This window comes from Porcisia hertigi, chromosome 33 (genome assembly GCF_017918235.1).
Source record: "Porcisia hertigi strain C119 chromosome 33, whole genome shotgun sequence".
Taxonomy (NCBI): Eukaryota; Euglenozoa; class Kinetoplastea; order Trypanosomatida; family Trypanosomatidae; genus Porcisia; species Porcisia hertigi.
This window is the reverse complement of record NC_090592.1, coordinates 619,647-639,960: the sequence shown is the minus strand read 5'-3', so window position 1 is coordinate 639,960 and position 20,314 is coordinate 619,647. Positions and strand designations below refer to the sequence as shown.

The following is a 20,314-nucleotide window of genomic DNA, read 5'->3' as shown; positions in this document are numbered from 1 at the left end:
ATGCCCGGCGACACGACTTATAGAGAGAGCCCAACGTCCTCCTTTCATTGTCAACGGGCGCGTGTGTTTGTATACGTGCATTGCCAAAGCGTGTCTTCATCTCACTGTTGTGCGCCGCATTTATTCATTCGATGTCCCCCCTAAATCATACAACACACGAGCAAGCAGATACAGGAAGAGCCCATCACCCGTGGCGTTCGCACTCCCCCTGCTGGGGGGGAGGGGCGGCGGTGGGCAGAGGGGCGGGGACTTCGCGTCCGCGTGTCGAAAGACATGAGGACTGCGTGGGCGTCGCTGTGTCGACTTGCGATGCTCCCCTAGCGCGCGCCGGTGTCTGGGCGTGTGGGCATGGAGAGCAGTCATGAGCAGCCCCCCCCCCTTCTCCATCCCGCAGTGGCACAGGACGCGCTTCTCGCACACCCGCTGTCGTTTGGCGTGTACGCGACTCCCAGTGAACACTCTTGCAGGGGTTTTGCAGTACGTTCCAGTCCTCCGTGTGCATCCCGCACTCCCTTTCTTCACACAGACGGAGATTGGCGTTTGCTCATCGACACTGACACAGAAGAAATAAAAAGAGAGAAAAAACGAAACGTCAAGGGTTAGCGTAGGGGAAAAGAGGAGGAGGTGGTGGTTGTATTCTTTCCGACAAACGAGCAGGAGATAGCGTGGGCGCGCAGAAGAAATAGGGTTGTCAAGGGATTGCCCCGACCACACCCCCAAGGCCCACAGCGCCGGTTCGCCTCTCCTCACCCACACGGCTCGCTCCACACTCCCATTTAGAGCATAAAAAATGAGGAGGAGTGACGGCAGTCACACAGCAAAAATAAAAAGTAAAGCGCTGAGTAGGATGTACCCAAAAAATCTTCGGAAAAAAATCCACACGCATACATGAGAAACATAGAATTCATAAAGGTTGATTACACTGCTCACATTAGGGTGCACTGGGGTGAGCAAACAAAATACCACGAAAACTGCTGCTGCTGCTGCTGTTTGTGATATTTGGAGGGGGGGGGGAGGGGAGGGAGAGGAAGATATTAGAAGCGGTTCGAATTCGTTGCCCACGACGAACACCAACAAGAGGAAAGGCTGGGTGCTGCACCTCCGCGCGTGTGGCGGCTGTGCCCGACCGCAGCCCCGCGCTTCCTTCCCTTTGATCACACAAAGGGAGTTCCTTCCTTTTGTATCTCGCTTGCGCGAATTTCCTTCGTCGCGCTGAGAAGTGGGACGCACACGCACACAGACACGCACACATCAAAAATAGGATTAACACTATCGCCGAAAAGAGATGCACCACAGCCCCTCCCTCTCAAACACAAACACCCAGCCATGGCCTTTCCATGCCGTTCCTCTTTTGACCCGCAGCAGTGCAGACAACAAGGTCCATTGAGTCGTTGGCTTGACCGACTGCGGGCGTGTTGAGGAGTCGCGTAGCTACAGCGGCTATCCTCAGAGAAGGCACGTCAGGGGTATGGGCATGGCCATAAAGGGGGAAGGAGAGTGCAGGGCAGCTGCGCTTCGGCATGCATTACTTGCGAAAACAAAAATCTACAAAGCAATTGGGGAATCGTAAAAGACACACACGTTAACAGATGAGGAGAAAAAAGAATATAGGGAGAGTGTGGTGGGGCGACTCGATGGACGCACGCGTCTGCGCGCGTGTGTGGGGATTCGGATGTGCACACGTGCCGACTGGCCGCTCCCACTCGCTCGGAAACCGAGTCTCCTAGACATCACCGTCTTTTCGTGCTCCAACACATCTCCGATCCCCACGCATCTGCGACATTTCGTTTTCTTGCCGTGTCCGTCGTCTGTAGTTGTCCAGCTATGCGTTCCCCTATCGCTGTGGCACTCCCTCCCTCCCCCACTTGTCCTTGGCATGCCGTTGTGCTCTACGCACCGATACCATTCTTGAGGTACTCCCACATGAGACGGACGTACAGGTGCTTCGGCATCGGGGGCGCGCTTTCGGTGGAGCGCTTCTTCGGGGAGGTCTCCTCCGGACAACCGGTGTTCTCGTTCAAATACTTAAGATGGTCATTGACCACCCAGGAGAGCAGCTTGTTGCTGCACCTGCGCGACTCAGCCGTGGAGCTGTCGTCGCAGATAAGCATGCTGCTGCTCTCCGACGTGCGAAAGAAAACCTCCGTCGGTGCGTGGAGGAAGCCAAACCCCTTGGGAGGCAAGTGAGGCACGGGATCGCGAGCGTGGGTGATGCGGTAGTGCGGGCCCTTGGCCAGGATCTTCGCCGTCCACGCTGCGAAATGCTTGTCACCGACGCGCGGGGCGCCGAACGTGTACAGCGCGACGGGCTTCGTGGACTGCGACATGCCGTTAAGCTGATCTTGCAGATCCACCGCGGCGAGAACAGCGAGAGCGCCACCGAGCGAGTGGCCTGTGACGAGCACCTCGTAGCCTGGGTACTGCGCTAGGAGCCCTAACACTAATCTCATCACCTTCGGCCTCACAGACAAGTACATGGCATAGAACCCAAAGTGCACGCTGCATTTCGCTCCGCAGCTGCGAACGGTTGTGTACGGGATGCGGGTGTACAGGAGGTTATACCACCAGTTCATTGCACCGTTCGTACCACGGAAGGCGACGACGATCTGCTGATTTGTAGTGTCCACGCCAGCGTAGCCGAAGGCATCGCGCTTCTGACTAAAAAAGAACTCGCGGGTCTGATAGCCGGGTACGGCGTCGCAGGCGGGCCCGCACGACCATTTTGCCACTGTTTGTTGGGAGCAGTAGCTCACGCGGGAGTATTTCAGGCTGCGGGAGGCAACCTCGGTGAGGTACGGAGTCACTTGCTTGTCGGCATGAGCGATGGTGGCAAGCAGGGCAGCCGCTACCGTGGCGATGACGATCAGAAGCCGCTTCATTTCCCGGGACGGGACTTTCGGGAAAAGTAGAGCGACGGAAATGATGTGCAGATGAGGGAGAGGGGGGCCGGGGGTTGGTCCTTCTGCAGCCGTGTGTGTGTGTGTGTGTGGGGGGGGTCTAAGACGGAAACAGGCGAAAGAAACTGGGAGAGAGGAGAGGTACGCACGGGAAGACTGTCAAACGGGAGCGTGTGTCACTGGAGGCGTGAAGGCTCTCCAAAATGGTGATATGCAGTGTATCCGTTGTTGCGTTGACGTGTGCGTGCGTGTAGGTGAGTGTGTTCAGACAGAGAGTGGGGTGAGAGTGAGATATATGATAGGGTTGCAGAGGGGATTGGGGGACAAGGGGAGCTACTTTTGGCAAGCCCACCACTCTGTACGCGGTGCGTGCTCGTCCAGTGGACGCTGACGCTGCGTCTACACCGCTCGACCGCCACACGGAGTGCGGGCAGCGCCGAAAAGGTGACCGGTGCCGCGTCACAGCAAAAAGAAAAGAGCAGAGAGATGCTCACACACGAACACATCTGCGACCTCCATCGGACCTCGGCCATCTTACCAGATAGACGCACACGCACATGCATATACTCACCTACATGTTTGCACATGCGTATATGTGTAGAACATTCGTGATTGGAAGAAAAGCGTATACATATATATCTATTAATATGGCGTAGCTCAATTCGAAACGAGAAAGCAAAGATGCAGATGGAAAAACCAAGACGGGGATGGAAGGGGTGACGACAGAAGTGAGATGGAACGCTGTCTACTTGTTCGATTGAAACACATATACTCACACATCTCGCCGTCATCACATGTGCACTCACAGTTTAGATCCTGTTTTCAAATGGACAGAAGGGGGGGAGGGGGAGGGGGAGAAACAAAAAAAGGAGGGAGGGGGAGGGGTGAGTGGTGATAGGAGATGTTGTCATGAACAAGGGGAGATGATAATGAGAGAACAAGAGAAAGAGGGTATATTCACCACCAGGACAGTCGAACCGCCAAAAGGCGCAGCGACAAGTAGGGAAGAAATATAAGCAAACAGGCAGAGAGAAGTATATATATGTGCACATATATAAAGATCGAGGAAGGGAGGCAGGAGAGAAAAAAAGGGGGTGGATGGGGGGGGGGGGAGAATTCAGAGCGTCAAAGGCGATTCCGGCCAAGCTCAACGCACTCGCTTTTTATTTATGCAGAGAAAGATGTAGGGGAAGGGGGGGGTTGTGCGCGGCGCATGAGTCATGAGGGAATTCGAGGGATTGAAGAGATACAGAAAAGAGAAAGAAGCGTGGACAGTTGTGCACACGCAGACACATCTCAATACATGTACCCCTAACGGCTCCTGCGAGGGGCTAACCTGGGGCTCCCTCCCCTCCCCCTCCCCCCCTTCCCCCAGAGACACACACACACAGAGATAAGCACCAAGTTGGAGAACAATGTTTGCGGTATATCGCCGGTTTCTTGCCGTAGTTTCATGGCAAAAGGCACCAGCATGCAGTTCTGCTGTATTGGGGCGCTTGGTCGTAGGCGAGGGGCAGCGAAAGATGTATAGGGGCTGCCAACACCCAAGCACACACGCGCGTGTGTGTGTGCAGTTTCGAATACTTGAAAAAAAAAGGAGCAGAAAACAATTTGTGCGAGCGTGCTTCACAACACCCGCCAGATGCACTACACTGAGGGAAAAATCGATTGCTTCAATATAAATGTGTATATGTATATATATAATGCCGGGCCGATGAAGAGTAGTGCGGATACAGCGCCGAATATCTGACATGAGTCTCTTCACAGGCCAATAATAGGGGAGGGGGGGGGTGTTCGAGGGAACAGGGCGGGGGCAGGGCACGGCTGTACGGGAAAGAAAAGGCGATCACCCCCCCCCAACGAAACACACACACAATGACAATGAAAACAAGACAAGGCGAAGCCCATGTGAGAAAAAACATTCTACCTACCTACCTACATACTTGTATGAGCTAGACATTGTTGAAGGATGCAAAGGGAGCTCAAAAAGGGGGGGGGAAGGGTGCGAGGGGGAGGGGCTGGAGGAGGGAGAGTGGAAACGGCCGGTGACAACAGCAAAAAACAACGGCCACATACTCAAATGTATAACATTCCGCATAAGCGAGAAGTGAACGGTCAGAAAGAGAGCGGTGTGATGGGGCTGGTGGAGGCGCCAAAGGAAAAAAAGAAAAAAATTAATATTGTCAAATAAAAAGAAAGGACGCACTCTCTCTCTTGACCTTTTTGTATGTCTCTATCGCTCCCTCCGCCCTCCCACCCCCTCGCCCGATTTTCGTTACTTGAATAATTTTTTTGGTTGCATAAAGCATGTCTGTTGACCGCTTGGTGTGAGAGGGAAGAGAGGGTAAGGGGGACAGACATGAGGAAGAGGAAAAAAAGATGAAGCGAGCCACACTTCAAACGAGCCAGGTGGTGGTGGTGGTGGTGGGGAGAGAAGAAGAAGCACAAGAAGGATGAGCATGGGGACTCTTTTTGAATCCAGTATACACACACATGCGTGTATGTGTGTGTGTGTGTGTGTCTCCATGTGCAAATGATTATATATAACTATATAAGTAAGGATACGTATATGACCAAAATACTGACACACACTCCTGCTCCCATCCCCTCTGTTCTTCGCTCACCGCATGGCAAAGGGAAAAAACAACAGGACATGTGTACATGAAGAGAAAAACGAAGAAACACTCGAACAAATTGACATGCACACGTTCGCAGAAACGTAGTACAGAAAATAAAACCGTCACAGACCGAGACGGAGAGAGGGAGGGACACAGGAGAGAGAAAAAAGAAAAATGGGGAAACAAACAAACTAAAAAAAAAACGTTGGCACGGCAAGTCCGACAACACGTACACATTTTAGGAATAAATCAATTCGAAAACGAGTCAAAGAAGTGGGGAGGGGGGGGGCACCAAGAGCAACGCGTTAAACACATCAACAATAAAGAAGGATCGCATCTCCTTTTTTGTTGTTGTGTGTGTATGTGTGCGTTTCTTTTTTCCTTTTTGAGAGTGGAGGAGGGAGACACACCATCCCCCTCTCCTAACACGCCCAGCCACCCACTCATCCCATCCGGAAAAAAAAGTGCAACAGCGGGAAGCAGGAAGAAAGAGAGAAGGGGGGTGAGGTGTGAGGTGCAGCAGTGAAACTCTGAAAAAAATATCCCGAGGCAGAGAGACGGAGTAGGGGACAGGGTGCGCGTGTGTGTGTGTGTGTGTGTGTGGGTGGGGGTAACGTAAAGGTGAACACGAGGTGAGGCGCAGCAAGCGGGGTAGCGGGATGAGACTTCAGTCCAAAAAACTCGCTTTTTTTTTGCTGCTGGAAATACGATCCCCGAATGTGACTCGGAGGTGCGGTGATTCGAAAGGTTTGTGTGTGTAACTGGTAAGCAAGTGCGCATGCGTACGTTTGGCACATCAGCTCACTGCGGTCGTGATGAGAGGAGGGAGCGAGATGAGAAGTGCGCCAAGCAAAAACGTCACTGACACACACGCACGCACACGCACACACACACACACACACACCAACGCACCTAAATATGTGAAAAAGGAAGGATTCACCCACATGAGCAGCAAAAAGACATCAAAAGATTCAGTTGAACTCGAACTCGGGAAGGGAAAAAATGAGCGCACTGAACAACAAAACATTCTTTTTTTGTAGTACTCATGCTACCCCCTTTTTCACCATCATCTCCCCCCTTTGCTGCTGCTGCTGCTACCCCCTCTTAATTCTGTGTTTTCTTGTATGTGTGCACATCAAGACACTCATGGTGACGCGAGCGAGTCGTGAGTGTGCGCGCTTTTTTTTTTTCATCCGCTCATCGTTCTGGTTTACGTCACGTCTACCCGCGCTCTGAGCGATGGTGTGGCGGAGACAGCAAGCACGGATATGATAGGGAGTGAGGCAGACATGGGAGAGGGGAGGACGACGAAGGCCAAACGCGAGGGTAGGCGATAAGTGTACTTTTGGTGCGTGCATAGGGTGGCAAGAAGGCGACACTAAATACTTAAATATGATAGCGAAAAGGCAGTTTTGTGTTCACACGGTACCTCAAAAAAAAAGGGGGGGGGCGGTTGTACTACGAACAGTGGAGTAGGAATGAGTCGATGAGAGGTTCGTGGGTGAAAAAAAGCAATAGAAGCTCAAGGTCCAAACAACAGCAACAACACATGCGCACACATACATTTACACACAAAAATAGAAAAATCAGAAGATCGTTTTAACAATGCGGTTGCACGCGCAAACGCATTCTGCTTCTCCACAAGAAATTGTTGTTCATTTATAGAGGATAATCGTGTCTAGATGGGGAGAGAGGACGGGGTGGGGTTTGGGGGATGGGGATGAGTGAGTCGAGGGCCAGGGGAAAAAAAAGATGTGAAGGATGAGAAAGCAACAACCTAGAACCCCTCTTCACCCCCCCGAAGAAAAAAAAACATAAAGATGGCCCGGGGGGGGGGGGGCGGTGAAAAAACATCCCAACATAAGGGGGGAAGTAATATATCAATACACCACAGATGTAACAGAGGGGGCCACACACACACACACACACACGCACACACGCACACATGAGCGAAGGAAAAAAAGGAACTAACAAGGACTTCAGAAAACACGGGCAGGCTCAACGATACTTCAGAGGAGTGACTCTGACGAGTCTCTTCATGTGGAGCAGCACCAGCAGCAGCAGCAGTGAAAAAAAAAGTCAATGTGAAGAGCGAGAAGATACAGAGATAGCAGGTGTGTGTGTGTGGGGAGGGGGAGGGGGAGGCAAACACAAACACAAACACACACACACACACACCTGGACCAGAATAGTAACAAGCGCTTTACAAAAAAGCGTCAAGAACATTTTCGAGTCTAGAGGAGGACAGAGAAAAGAAGTGACTCTCAACGAGGAAAGATCGTTAATCTGAGCGTGGCGCGAGATTGGAAGGGAAGGACAACTCCAGGAACAACAACAACAAAAAAAAACAAGCATCGAGAAAGAGACGCAACGCGGATAAAAAAGGCGCTTGATGGAGCGCACACACACACACACACACACACACGACAAAAAAAAACGAAGAGAAATGCAGATGTATTGTCGAGGCGCGAATGTTTGAAGAAAAACACTGACCCTTGACCGCTTTTTAGTGTCTGTACGAGAGAGGGAGGAGTGGGTGAGCTATTTTCTTGTTACCGACTCCTTTTTTTTTGGTCACTATCCCGCTTCGCACTGCGGAGTAGAGGGTAGAGGACACCCTCCCCAAAGCAACGGAAAAAATAAAAAAAAGAGAAACGATGTCTGACCACAGAAGAGCCACGCATATACACGAATGAGGCCACACTTGTCGAAAGAAACCGCACGTCGGGGAGTCGAGGAAGGAAAAACAGAAGAGGGGGGGGGGGCGGAGAACAAAAGGCATGTACAGCGTATACACAAATACATACATGTGACGGAGCACAGATGTCCATCACTTCTGATATCCCTGTGTGTGTGTGTGTGTGTGTGTGAGCGTATGTGACAAAACATTTTTTTTTCACTAGGGGGTCATGTACATTCTACACCTGCGTCCTTCTCCCCCTTTTTCCCCCCTTCGCCTCACCAGCAAAAAAAAAACTCAGACAAACCCGACAGCGGACGGAATGCACACGAGAAACTAAAAAAAAAACTTTGCTGAATGGGTTTTCTCTTCCCTGCTTTCTTTTTTTTTGGGGGTGAGGTGAGGTGGGGGAGAGGTGGACGGTAGAAGGCGAGATGGTAGATCATCTCGAATCCATGAGGTGTGTGTAAACAGACATACCTGATCCCATAAACAGAGAATAACACACCAGCACTGAGAACGGCCCATAAACACGAGCCAAACGAGAAGAAACGCGCGCGCGAGCACACACATAGGGAAAAAAAAACACGATCCCAATGGATGACATCCAAGAGAGAAACACAGTGAACAGACTGGAGGGGGGGGGGGAGCGGAGATTAAAAACAACAAAAATGAGCGGGACATAGAGGAGCGTCAACAGCAACGGAATAAGACAAAAAAAAAGATGCGGACGGGATAACACTCCTCACGTTCATTCAAACATGTGGGCATGAGAATAAAAGGAAAGCAGTTGATCGGAGTTCACATTCCTCCTCCCCCCCCTGAAACGTGTGAAGTCACACAAACGCGCAGGTAAAGCGGAGATATTTGAGCGCATCCACACGTCAGCCTCACTCGAGCATATCGGAGGCGAGAGGCATACAAAGAAAAAGAGAGGGGCAGAGCGATGAGCTTGGTGCACTGACGGTCATTAAGGGGGGGGGGGGGGGGCGCACACACACAAACTTATCACAGGACATGAAGACGCAATTAAAAGGGAAGGTAGAACGGTCGGCGTGTCGGTAAGTAACAAGAGTGCAATAAGAGAAACTAATATGAGCATCAACAAGCAAAAAAAAAAGACGTAGGCATACGGAAACACCCCACTCAGCAAAAGAGATATGCACCGAAGATTGCGAGAGGCGGGCCTCCTTTTTTTTTTCATATCCCACGTTTTCAAGGGGCTTTATCTCACTCACTTCGACTGTGCCCCCTTCCCCTTCCCCTTCTCCTCTCCCTTCCCCCATCCCCCTCTCCCCAGACGCGATCTCTCTCTTCATTGATTCACTTCGTTGCACTTGTCCTTCTGGATGCATTCACCGTTTCCCCTCTCCGATCACTGCCTCACATCTCCTTGTTATCGCACTTCACACAACCTTTCCAGTTTTGATCAACTCTCTCTTTTTCTCTGTGAACATCATGGCGTGACGCAGTAAAAAAAAAAAACGTCAAAGTGGGTGAAGATGAGCGAGGCGGTTGAGAGGGAGTAAAAAAGCAACAGCGACATTCGTCCGGGATCGGCTAGATGCACCAGTGAAGAGGGAGGGAGGGAGGGAGGGAGGGGGGGGGGACACACAAGCAACCAGACAAGCTCAAATATAGAAACAGGCAGGCTACAGAAGTGCAAAGCTACCTACCCATGCAGAGGGCGGTGGCGAGAGAAAGAGAGGTTGGCTATGAAGAAAAAAACAAAGGAGGGGAAATGGAGGGTGGAGTGGAGGGCGCCCACATCCGCGCTGACATTTTCGTATCGCCAATGTACGCACCCCCCTTACATATATTGACATGATACCGGTCTTGTGACAGCGGTCGGAACACGTAATAAAGAAGCAACATGCACAAACAAGCATGGGGGAAAAAATAAAAGAGGGGAGAGAGAGAGGGGGGGGGAAGAAGAGAAGCGTCGCGGGCCTCCTAAGCATACATTGTGTCTGTGCGTGAGTGCGTGAGACCTCGTATATCATTCTTGAAAAAAAGAAAATCCTTTTAGTTGCTTAACACGTACAAAATGCCCTTCCTCCATCAGAAAAGTCGAGACGCGAGGTATCACAGAGAAGAAAATACCCAACGTCCAAGTAGAAAAGAAGAAGCATTCTTGTGGGGCCAACAACGAAAAGATTGAGGTAGAAACACACACACACACACACACACATGCGGACACATATGAAAGGGGGTTTGATTGACGCAAAGCGTCACATAAATGCATACACTGATGCTCACACACACTCTCTCTATCATATACACACATATGTGGGTGAAGAGCTACAGAGAGTCACAAACAAACAAACAAACAAGAGCCCCGACAATAAAAGAACAATAAGAAGACAAGAGAGAGAGAGATCACCTATTAAAAGACACTAACATTTTCCTTCCTCTCTAGAAAATAAACAGATACACATACATGCATACATACATACAAACATAGATCGATAGATCGATAGATGTGTTCATATACGTAAGAGATGTAGAGAAAAAAAAAACAGTGTCGAGAGCAGTGGCGAGAACGGAAAGATAGGAAAAAATAAGAGAAAGATACCCGGTGAAACCGAACCACGCACACACACACACACACACACACACACACACACACACACAGACATATACACGCACAGATACATGCCACGGATCGATATGCACGCCCGGGACAGGAGGGAAAGAAGAAGAAAAGGGCATGAGGAGTAACTGCGAAAGTGAAGGAAGGAAAAGAGGGTGGAGGGGGAGAAGAAAAGAGAGCACAAAAAAGATTACAAATAAACAGCAACAACAAGACAAGCACCGCGCAATGAATACATCGAGCGGAAGAACAAAAGCAACACACACACACACACACGAAAAAAAAAGAGACAGGATAACGGAGAGCGTGGCAGAAATCCAGGGGAGAGGCAGAAGACGAAGCAGGAAAAAAGGGGGAGCCAAAAGGAAGAACACACACACACACACACACACAGCACAGGAAGAGAAAATGAGACGGTGTCCTGACAGGCAGAATTGAGAGGAGGAGGGTGTGTGTGTGCGCGTGCGTGTGTGTTTGCGTGATGTGCGGATGTAGAAAAGAGGGTGGGATGCAGCGGTCAACTGCCACTTTTCCTTTTCTGATATGGGGGCCTCCAATCCCTTCGTCACTTTCGGTCATCGGCACAGGCGCAGCCGTTTCAAATACATATATATACACACACAGTGAGAAGCACACACATACGATTTCAAAAACACACACACACACACACACACACACACACTTGACGTAGCCTTACACTGGACGCTCCTTCTAGTCATATTTTATTTATCCAGAACCTTACTACCCCCCCCCCCCCCAAAAAAAAAAAAGGTCGCGCAGCAACCTGTTCATTAATAACTACGAGGAAGAGCAAAAAAATCCGGTGTTGTGCACCATGTGTGTGTGTGTGTGTGTGGGAGGGGGGGGGGGCGGGGAGAGTGGGAGATGAAAAGCTGCTCCTTAGAGCATCAACGCGCTCTACAGCTATGAGGGTGGGGTGGGGGCTGTGAGGTATACGTATTCGATGGCCCAGTACATCGGACAAAAGCAAAAAAAAACGATATATATATATATACATATATATATATATATATATATATGCACACACACGGGGTAGGAAAGGGAAACATAACGAAGCCTACATAGTGAAGGGGGAAGGGGGGGGGAGAGATACGAAAAAAAACACACACACAGGAACCCGTAAAATAGACTGCACGGGGGCTGCTATAAAGGGGGGGGAGGGGAGGGGAGGGGGGAAGTACATGAAGAGAGCGATGAAGAGATGTGTGTATATACTGGGATTATCAACTGCAAGTAAAGCGGAAGGGGATAAAAAGAGAAGGAAGCAAAGAGAATCCCAAATGTGCGGTTTATATTTCACTGGTTTCTCTTGACGTCTCTTTACTATTTCCCCTTCGTCCGTCGTTTGGCTATGAATATATATACTGTTCGCGAAAAAAAAAATAATACAGATTTAGAAATGAGCAAGCGTACAGGATACGAGAGGAAATTGTGTAGATACGTGGTTGACTACACTATACCGACTTTCTCCTCCTCCTCCTCCCCCCCACGCGTTCCCTCTCTTGTCACATTGTGCACCCAGGATAGGAAATGTGTGTATAGACGTGCATGGAGCTGCGAGGGGGGAGGGGAAGGAGGAGGAGGAGGAAGAGGAAGAGGAAGGTATTAGTTTGTGGGATGAAGACGGCTCTCACAGACGCACCCACTGGGGTACACACAAGGAAGAAAAAGTGAACAAAAACATCACACGCCCAAATTTGAGCATTCGACTCTTAGACAAACACTTGTGTGGTTGTGTCGATTACACACACACACACACACACACCCTCGAAACTAGAGAGAAACTCGCTCAAACAACCACAACAAGAGAAGCACAGAGTAATGTCGTCGTTGAAAGGAAAAAAATGTTCATCGGAGAGGACACGCCAAAAGATATATAATACACGCGAGTTCTCCTTAGCATTTCCTCTCTACAAGCTACACACACACAGATACATGCCACGGATCGATATGCACGCCCGGGACAGGAGGGAAAGAAGAAGAAAAGGGCATGAGGAGTAACTGCGAAAGTGAAGGAAGGAAAAGAGGGTGGAGGGGGAGAAGAAAAGAGAGCACAAAAAAGATTACAAATAAACAGCAACAACAAGACAAGCACCGCGCAATGAATACATCGAGCGGAAGAACAAAAGCAACACACACACACACACACGAAAAAAAAAGAGACAGGATAACGGAGAGCGTGGCAGAAATCCAGGGGAGAGGCAGAAGACGAAGCAGGAAAAAAGGGGGAGCCAAAAGGAAGCACACACACACAAAAAAAAAAAAGAGGGGGGGGGGGCAAGAGTAGGAACGAAAAGTGGGTGACATGAGAGAACCTAAGAACGTGTGAAAGAGAGAGCGAAAATCGGTGGTGGTGGAGGGCTGTGAGAGCGCCACACTCACAAAAACGGTGGGGGACAACAAAATGTCAACGCAGGAGAAAAACAAATGAACTCAGTAGGAGACAGTACACGACGAAAAAAAGAGTCGGGCAAAACACACAAACGTACATGAACACCTCTGGTACATACATCTTTTCAAACACGAGAAAAATGAAAGCGGTCACTTCCTGTGTACCACAGTTCTACCTCCTTATACATTTTTGTTTTTGCTTCTGCCACCCTTTCCCTACACAGATGTTGCACTCACATGATTGTGGTAACACACATACACAGGCGGAGAAGCAGAGAGAAGCAAAGGAGGAGCTGGACAAATCACTCACGCACTACCCGGCGCACGACAGCGTCCACCCAGCGCCGCGAGAACTCACAGAAATACGCTCACACATAAAAACACGCGCGTGTCTGCCTGTAAATGCTCCAAGAGCGCTCAGCGCTGTTCTGCAGGCGCACCTCAGGGAGGTGTAAGACCCTCCTACACAAACACATACGCATAGACATCAGTCCACACGCACGCAAGAAAGCCTTCACTGTTGAGCACTCTCGGTGTCACCTTATCCTGTTGCTCGCTCTTCTCCTTACCAGGGGGTCTGTGAAGAAGGCATGGAGGGGGATTGAAAAAAAAAGTGTGGCTGTGACGGTAAAGCGCTGTCGTTATATATAACCCCCGCCAGAAGACACCTTACTCCTCACCCCCACCCCCCACACCCGGAAGGAACGATGAAGCGAGTCACTCTGTGACAGGAGGGGGCGGAGGGGGGTGGTGTGGTGTGGTGTGGTGTGTGGGGGGGGGGGGGAGGGAGTGAAGTAAATAAATGGGGAGATCGGTGAGCGCAAGGCAGGTTCTTGGTGCTGTCATGTACTCACTGCGGTGACGCGGGGAAATACGTGATTTGAACTGGGCCCGGCCTCGCACCGTACGAGGCCAACGCCGAGGCCAAGGCCTGCTGCTGTTGCTGGTTCTGTTGCTGCGCGATTGTCGTGGTCGCGGAGGTCGGAATGCTGTAATACAGTGGCATTACACATGGTATCGAGTGCCCAGTGTTTGGCATCACAACGTACGTCACAGGCGTCGGTGTAGGAGCAGAAGAGGTAATCAAGTCTGACATAGGCACAGGAGTGCCGGTGCCAATCACCGACGCCAGCGGAGTGGTAGCTGCGCTTGCCACCAGTGGGTGACGCGCCATCTGCCACCCCATTGCACCATTGTACATCAGCGGGTCTGCTCCAACCGGATACGAGGGAGGCTTCTGCTGTTGGACAAAGAGCGCCGGGGAGGCCAAGGCACCGTGCACGCCGCTGGGCGGGCGACTGTCTTCCTCTCCAGAAAACTCACTCTTGCCGCTGAGATCTCCATAACTGCTGAAGAGCGTTGTAAAGCTCGCATTTGGCTCCTCGCTTCCACCGACGGTGCACATGAGTGGCGAGAGAACGACGTTGCGAGGGGTCGAGGGGTTACCATTGCTGTTCATTGCCTCGTTCTTCAGTAGCACGTCATCGTTCGTGGACCCACCGCTTGATGCGTTCGTCTCCTTACTTCGTTGGCGTTCCTTGTTGCGAGCCAGGCAGAGAGAGCGGTGGTGCAGGCCGAAGGCCGAAATAAGACGCGTCCCCTTCGAGTACATGACCTGTATGGGCTGGCTGCGTGTACCAAGGGCACACTTGCCGTGCAGAGCCTGGATGGCGCGGTCTGCCTCATCCGTGGTGGCAAAAGTCACGAATGCGTTTCCTTGATGGATGTGCAGCTGGTGCGCAATGACGTTTCCATACGGCCGAAAAAGGTTCAGTAGATCGTCTGGGAAAAACTTGCTGAAGGGTAGTTGACCAATAAACAGTTGCGCCATCTTTCTGCGGTGATAGCGCGCAGTTCTGTATGCCAAGTGGATGCCGAGGGTGGTGGTGGTGGTGGTGGGGGAGAGGAACAAGACAGTTGTAGAGTCCTTACTGCAGATGTGAGCCTGTGATGGAGTGGAGGTGGGTGAGAAGACAAAAAAACACAAAAGCGCACAGGAGGGAGGGAGGGGGGGGGAGGACTGAGACGGGGTTCCACACAAAGTCCAAGTGCACAGGAGCGGAAAGGTCTTCGACCTCCTCCTCCTTGGAAAAGAAGTGAGACGAGCGAGACGAAAAAGAAGCACTCAGACTTTGAAAAGGAGTTAGCGAAGGTTTAACACACACGCACAGAAAAAAAAAAAACGGTTCACTGGAAGTGAAAGAGGGAGTGTGTGCGTAGGGGAGGGAGGGAGGGGGTGGGGTGGGGTGGGGGGTAACACACAAGGCACCAGCACGTACTCGCAAACACACAAAAAGGAAGGAGTGAGTGGATAGAATGCAATGATGTCCTTAATAAAGGCCAAGCGAGCGAGGTGGAGTTATTCGCACACACACACACACACACACAGAGAGAGGTGAGAAGAAGCCACAGGACCAAAAGAGGGGCCACAGCAAATATAAAGAACAGCACCGTTAGAAACTCCCCAATATGAAGAGCGGGAATAAAATGAAAAAGCAGCAAAAGGTGGGCAAAAAAAAAGGGGGAGAGGTGGCGGTGGTGGTGATTATCAAGTCCCAAATATATATGGAAGACAATGATCACGACAGGAGGATCACAGCGGGAGGGGGAGGGGGGGGGAGGGCAGGGAGGCAAAGAGAAGAAAAATCAAGTACAAATATACGTATAACTGTACACACGCACAGGAATAAATACAGAGGAGAAAAGGGAAGTCAAAAACGTGGCCGGGGAGGTCGAGAGACTCAAACCAAACAGGAGGCAAACGTGGGTGCGTATATATAAAATTCTTTGTTCTTAATGTATGTCTTTACCGTGTACAGCGTCTCTCGAATGCGCGCGCGGAGCACGGGAAGGGAGGGAGGGGGGGGGGCTAAAAGAGGGATAGGAGTGGCACTTTTGATAGAGGAGTGGAGGGAGAGAGAAACGGGTAGATTTTTTTTTTTTTGGGGAGGGGGAGTTACAAACAGAAAATGGCGAGCTCGAGAACAATAAACATAAAAGCAAAAAAAAACAGGCGCACACAGACAAAAGAAAGAAATGACACGGGGAATGGTGCAGCACGTGGGAAGAAAAGCAAAACAGAGAGAGACAAGATGTTTGGGGGAGAGAGAAAATGTGAAATCAATCGAGTGAGAAAGAAAAGTGCAACACCAGTCCAGAAAAGTGTGCAACACACAGACAGAGAGAAAGAAAGAGACCCACAGAAATCCGCGACAAAAAGGTGGAAAAGAAAAAAAAAGAGAGAGACGTCACGCAGATAACTGATTGGTTTTTTTTTGTTTGTGCCTTTTACGTCTCAAGGATTGATGCAGGGCAAGGAGAAGCTGGGGAGAGAACTAAACGCAGGTGTTTGTTTGGGATTGTGATGGTTGCTGAGGGTTGGGGGTTGAAGGGTCGGGGAAGTAAGAGTACACAAAAAAAAAATTTAGTACATACACTTTTGCTTTTATTTTCCTCCGCTCAAGGGGACTGTGATGTGATGACGTCAACGATGATTCGTTTTATTCCCTTCTTTGAGTATTTGTGTTGACAAGAGCGACCAAGAAGAACAAATGTAAAAAAGGGGAAGCGGCTACACACGTCCACCGATACAAAGGAAATATATATTAATGCAAGAAGAGATTTCTTTTGAGCAATGTTGGTATATTAAAACTTTTGTTCTTTTTGATATTTTTCTTTTGATTCTACGATCCACAGTTGTCTCTGTATTGTGTTCGACCTCTTCCAAGCGAACGTCTTTATCTCCCGCTCCCTAATCTGTGGGTTGTGGGCGAATAAATGACTTCGTATTTACACACACACACACACACACACATGCATACAAACGGTTGGGCCTCTAACCTCTCCCGTTTGCCAGGGAATAAGAGCGAAGGAGAAAAAAAACAGAGTTGAAGCAACAGAAGAAAAGCGAAACAGATAAACAAAAGAGAAAGAGATGAAGCACACAAGAGAGTGACGGTGCTAAAGGGAGGGGGGGATGTAAAAAAAAAAAGAAGAGAATGATTCACGTTTTAGTTATTTTCTTTTTTTCCCCCTTCGTCTTCTCTCTCTTCTTCTGTCTCCCCTCCTTTCCCTCTTGCCTCGGTGGGGGGTTCGTGTGAGTTAAAAAAAAAACAAAGATGTTGTGTATATGAATAAATAAAATCGAACAAAAAGAAAAAAAATGGGGAAAGGGAACGGGTATGGCGACTCAATTGCGCTTTTCCTTAATTCTTCCTGATTTCCAGAGTATGAACTCTGGCGTGGCTAAGTGAGGTGAATGGCGTTCCACAACTGGCGATTGTTCCCTGAGGGGGAGGGGAGGGGAGGGAGGGGGGTGGGGGGAGACAAGAAAGCAAGAAACAAAGAAAACACAAAACACTTCAACTGCAACGGACGAAGAACGAAGAGAACTACACAGGGAAAAAAGGGAAAAACACACACACACACACAACAAAACAAAACAGTATGAAGCTGAAGATCGTGTGAGCAGGAGAAGGAGGGAGATATGATAGCGCCCCCCCCCTTAGAAACGGGGAAAAAATAAATAATAAAAAACGAACAACGAAGAAGGTTTTACCCTAGACTATGTGTGCGCGTCGTGATATTTTTCGTTCGGGCAAGGGGGATGGTGCAGTCTTCTTCGCTGTCTCCTGTACTGTTGGCTTACTCTCAAGAGAGCGACTGATGTTGGACTAGGCGCGCGTACGTTCACACGGTAAATGCAAACAGAAAGAACTGAGAAAAACGAGGGTGGCAGAGCAACACAGAAATACAGTGTGTGGATGAGGGAGTTACCTGTGTACCAGCTCTTTAACTCCTTTTTTTTTCGTGTCTTCTGTTTGCTTCTTGTCAGTATTTCGCACGTACACACACGTACACACGCGCGGGTGATTAGGTAACACCAGAGGGAGAAAGAAGGAATGTAGGGAGAGATGGGAGGGAGCGCGAGTGACAACGAAAAGGACAACGGATTCGTGCACGATGACAAGCGTCAAAAAAAGATCGAAAATCGAGAAGGGCGGCGTGACAAATAGACAAGGGGCAAAATCATCGGTGGGGGAGGGGGGAGGGAAGAGGAGTCTGGGTGTGATGAAGGCCAGTTGCGGAGGGAACTGAACTTCGACTGGCAAAACACAAAACGCGAAGAGGTAGAAAAAAAAGGGTGAGAGGAAAGGAGAGGTGAGGTAATTGACGTCGTCCCGAACGGAGTTGTACATACATATATGTATATATATATATATGTACACATTTTGTGTGTGTAAGAGGTCGGCCCAATCGCCGCCGAGGGAGAGGCAAGCATCACGAAGGGAGAGGAGGATGTTGCAAGAGTTTGTAGAGGGAGCTACATAATCCATCGGGTTAGTCGACGGTAATGTGCCCTGGAGTCATTTCAGTTTGGCGTCACGTCTTGACAGCTGAGCCCCGTTACCTGCGGCCGTACGAGGGGGGGGGGGGGCGGGCACTCGGGATCCGGAAGGGGGATGTGAGATAACGACTGAAATGCCCAACCGCACACTTGATTCGAGTTCCCCCCCCGAAAATATATATTTTTCTTTTTCTTGGATGTATTTTGATATATTTGCCATGCGCTACGCCGTTTGTTGCAGGCCATGCATTCCAAGGCTCTCCTAACAGAAAAGAGAGAGTGGATGCAGCGGAGAACATCAGCTCGCTGGACTCTCCTTCCCCCCTTACCCCCGGTCGATCCATGCTCCCCCCCCCCTCCCCACACAACACACAAAAAAATGAGAGGAACGCTCACTGAAACAACAGTAGGCGTCTCTTCTATTCTGACGGCGAAGATGAGGCAGCAGAATCGATGCAGGGATATTTTTGAAGGCATTTTTATTCCACGTTTCACGTTTTATTATGCTTCCCTCCGTCTTTCAATGAAAAAACAGGAAGAAACCTTCGTTGTGGGGACGCCACCACGCACAGCTTCAACTTCACGGCATCCACAGAACTCGACACCCCTTTCCCTTGAGCCAAAGCGTCGGATAAGGAAAAGCACATCGGAGAAGCGGAATAGGTTCCCACGGATGGAGATGTCCGTAACCCCGTAGGGCTACACCTCAGAAGTACATGAATATAGATATATATATACCTATACACGTACAATCCACATCTCACAATCTGCCGATGCGTGAAAGGAGATATCTTCGCCGCCCTACATCCTTACCTCTGCCGTCCGGCTTCGGGAACCCAAACAACATTTGATAGAAAAAAAGACTACCCACTCCTATTCCTCCTCTAATATGTGCGCAAACCGTCCGACTACGCTGCGACACACAAATTGGGTTACCCCAGACCTCTATGTGGCGGTTCGCACGCGGAGGGATAATGGCGAGTGTGAGAAGAGAGGGGTAGAGGGGAGGGAGGTGGTGGAGGAGGGGGGGGCAAGGCGTGGCTAGTGTGGTGCGCGCGTGCGTCTCGCCCCATTGTTCATCGACGGCAACTCAACGGTGCAGAGTGGGACGAGCGAAATGGGGCTGTACATACAGCGCGGCGTGTCTCGGTCTTGTCCATTCCCCATGTGTGTGTCACGAGTGGGGACGCACGGGGTACACGAAGACCTCTGTGAGGGGGAGGGGCAAGGGGCAGTAGCAGCAGCAGCAGCAGCACAGTCAGAGAAACGACAGTTCTACAGTGTAGTGTATCTATGTGTGCATCACTTGCGGCCCCACACATGGGGCGCTCAGTGGCAGCGAAAAAAAGGATTTCATCACATGTGCTGCAGCGTTCACGAGGAACCAAAGGAGGGAGGTGGTGGAGGAGGGGGGGGGGCAAGGCGTGGCTAGTGTGATGCGCGCGTGCGTCTCGCCCCATTGTTCATCGACGGCAACTCAACGGTGCAGAGTGGGACGAGCGAAATGGGGCTGTACATACAGCGCGGCGTGTCTCGGTCTTGTCCATTCCCCATGTGTGTGTCACGAGTGGGGACGCACGGGGTACACGAAGACCTCTGTGGGGGGGGAGGGGCAAGGGGCAGTAGCAGCAGCAGCAGCAGCACAGTCAGAGAAACGACAGTTCTACAGTGTAGTGTATCTATGTGTGCATCACTTGCGGCCCCACACATGGGGCGCTCAGTGGCAGCGAAAAAAAGGATTTCATCACATGTGCTGCAGCGTTCACG

At 50.4% G+C, this 20,314-nt stretch overlaps 1 protein-coding gene across 1 annotated transcript; it reads right to left on the bottom strand.

Moving 5' to 3' along the window:
• Positions 1-14,050: 14,050 nt before the first annotated feature.
• Positions 14,051-15,031, bottom strand: JKF63_02169 (uncharacterized protein; the record flags this gene model as incomplete). The annotated part of the gene is made up of 1 exon (XM_067898211.1): positions 14,051-15,031. The coding sequence occupies one exon, from the start codon at positions 15,029-15,031 to the stop codon at positions 14,051-14,053; it is 981 nt and encodes a 326-aa protein (XP_067754368.1).
• Positions 15,032-20,314: the final 5,283 nt, after the last annotated feature.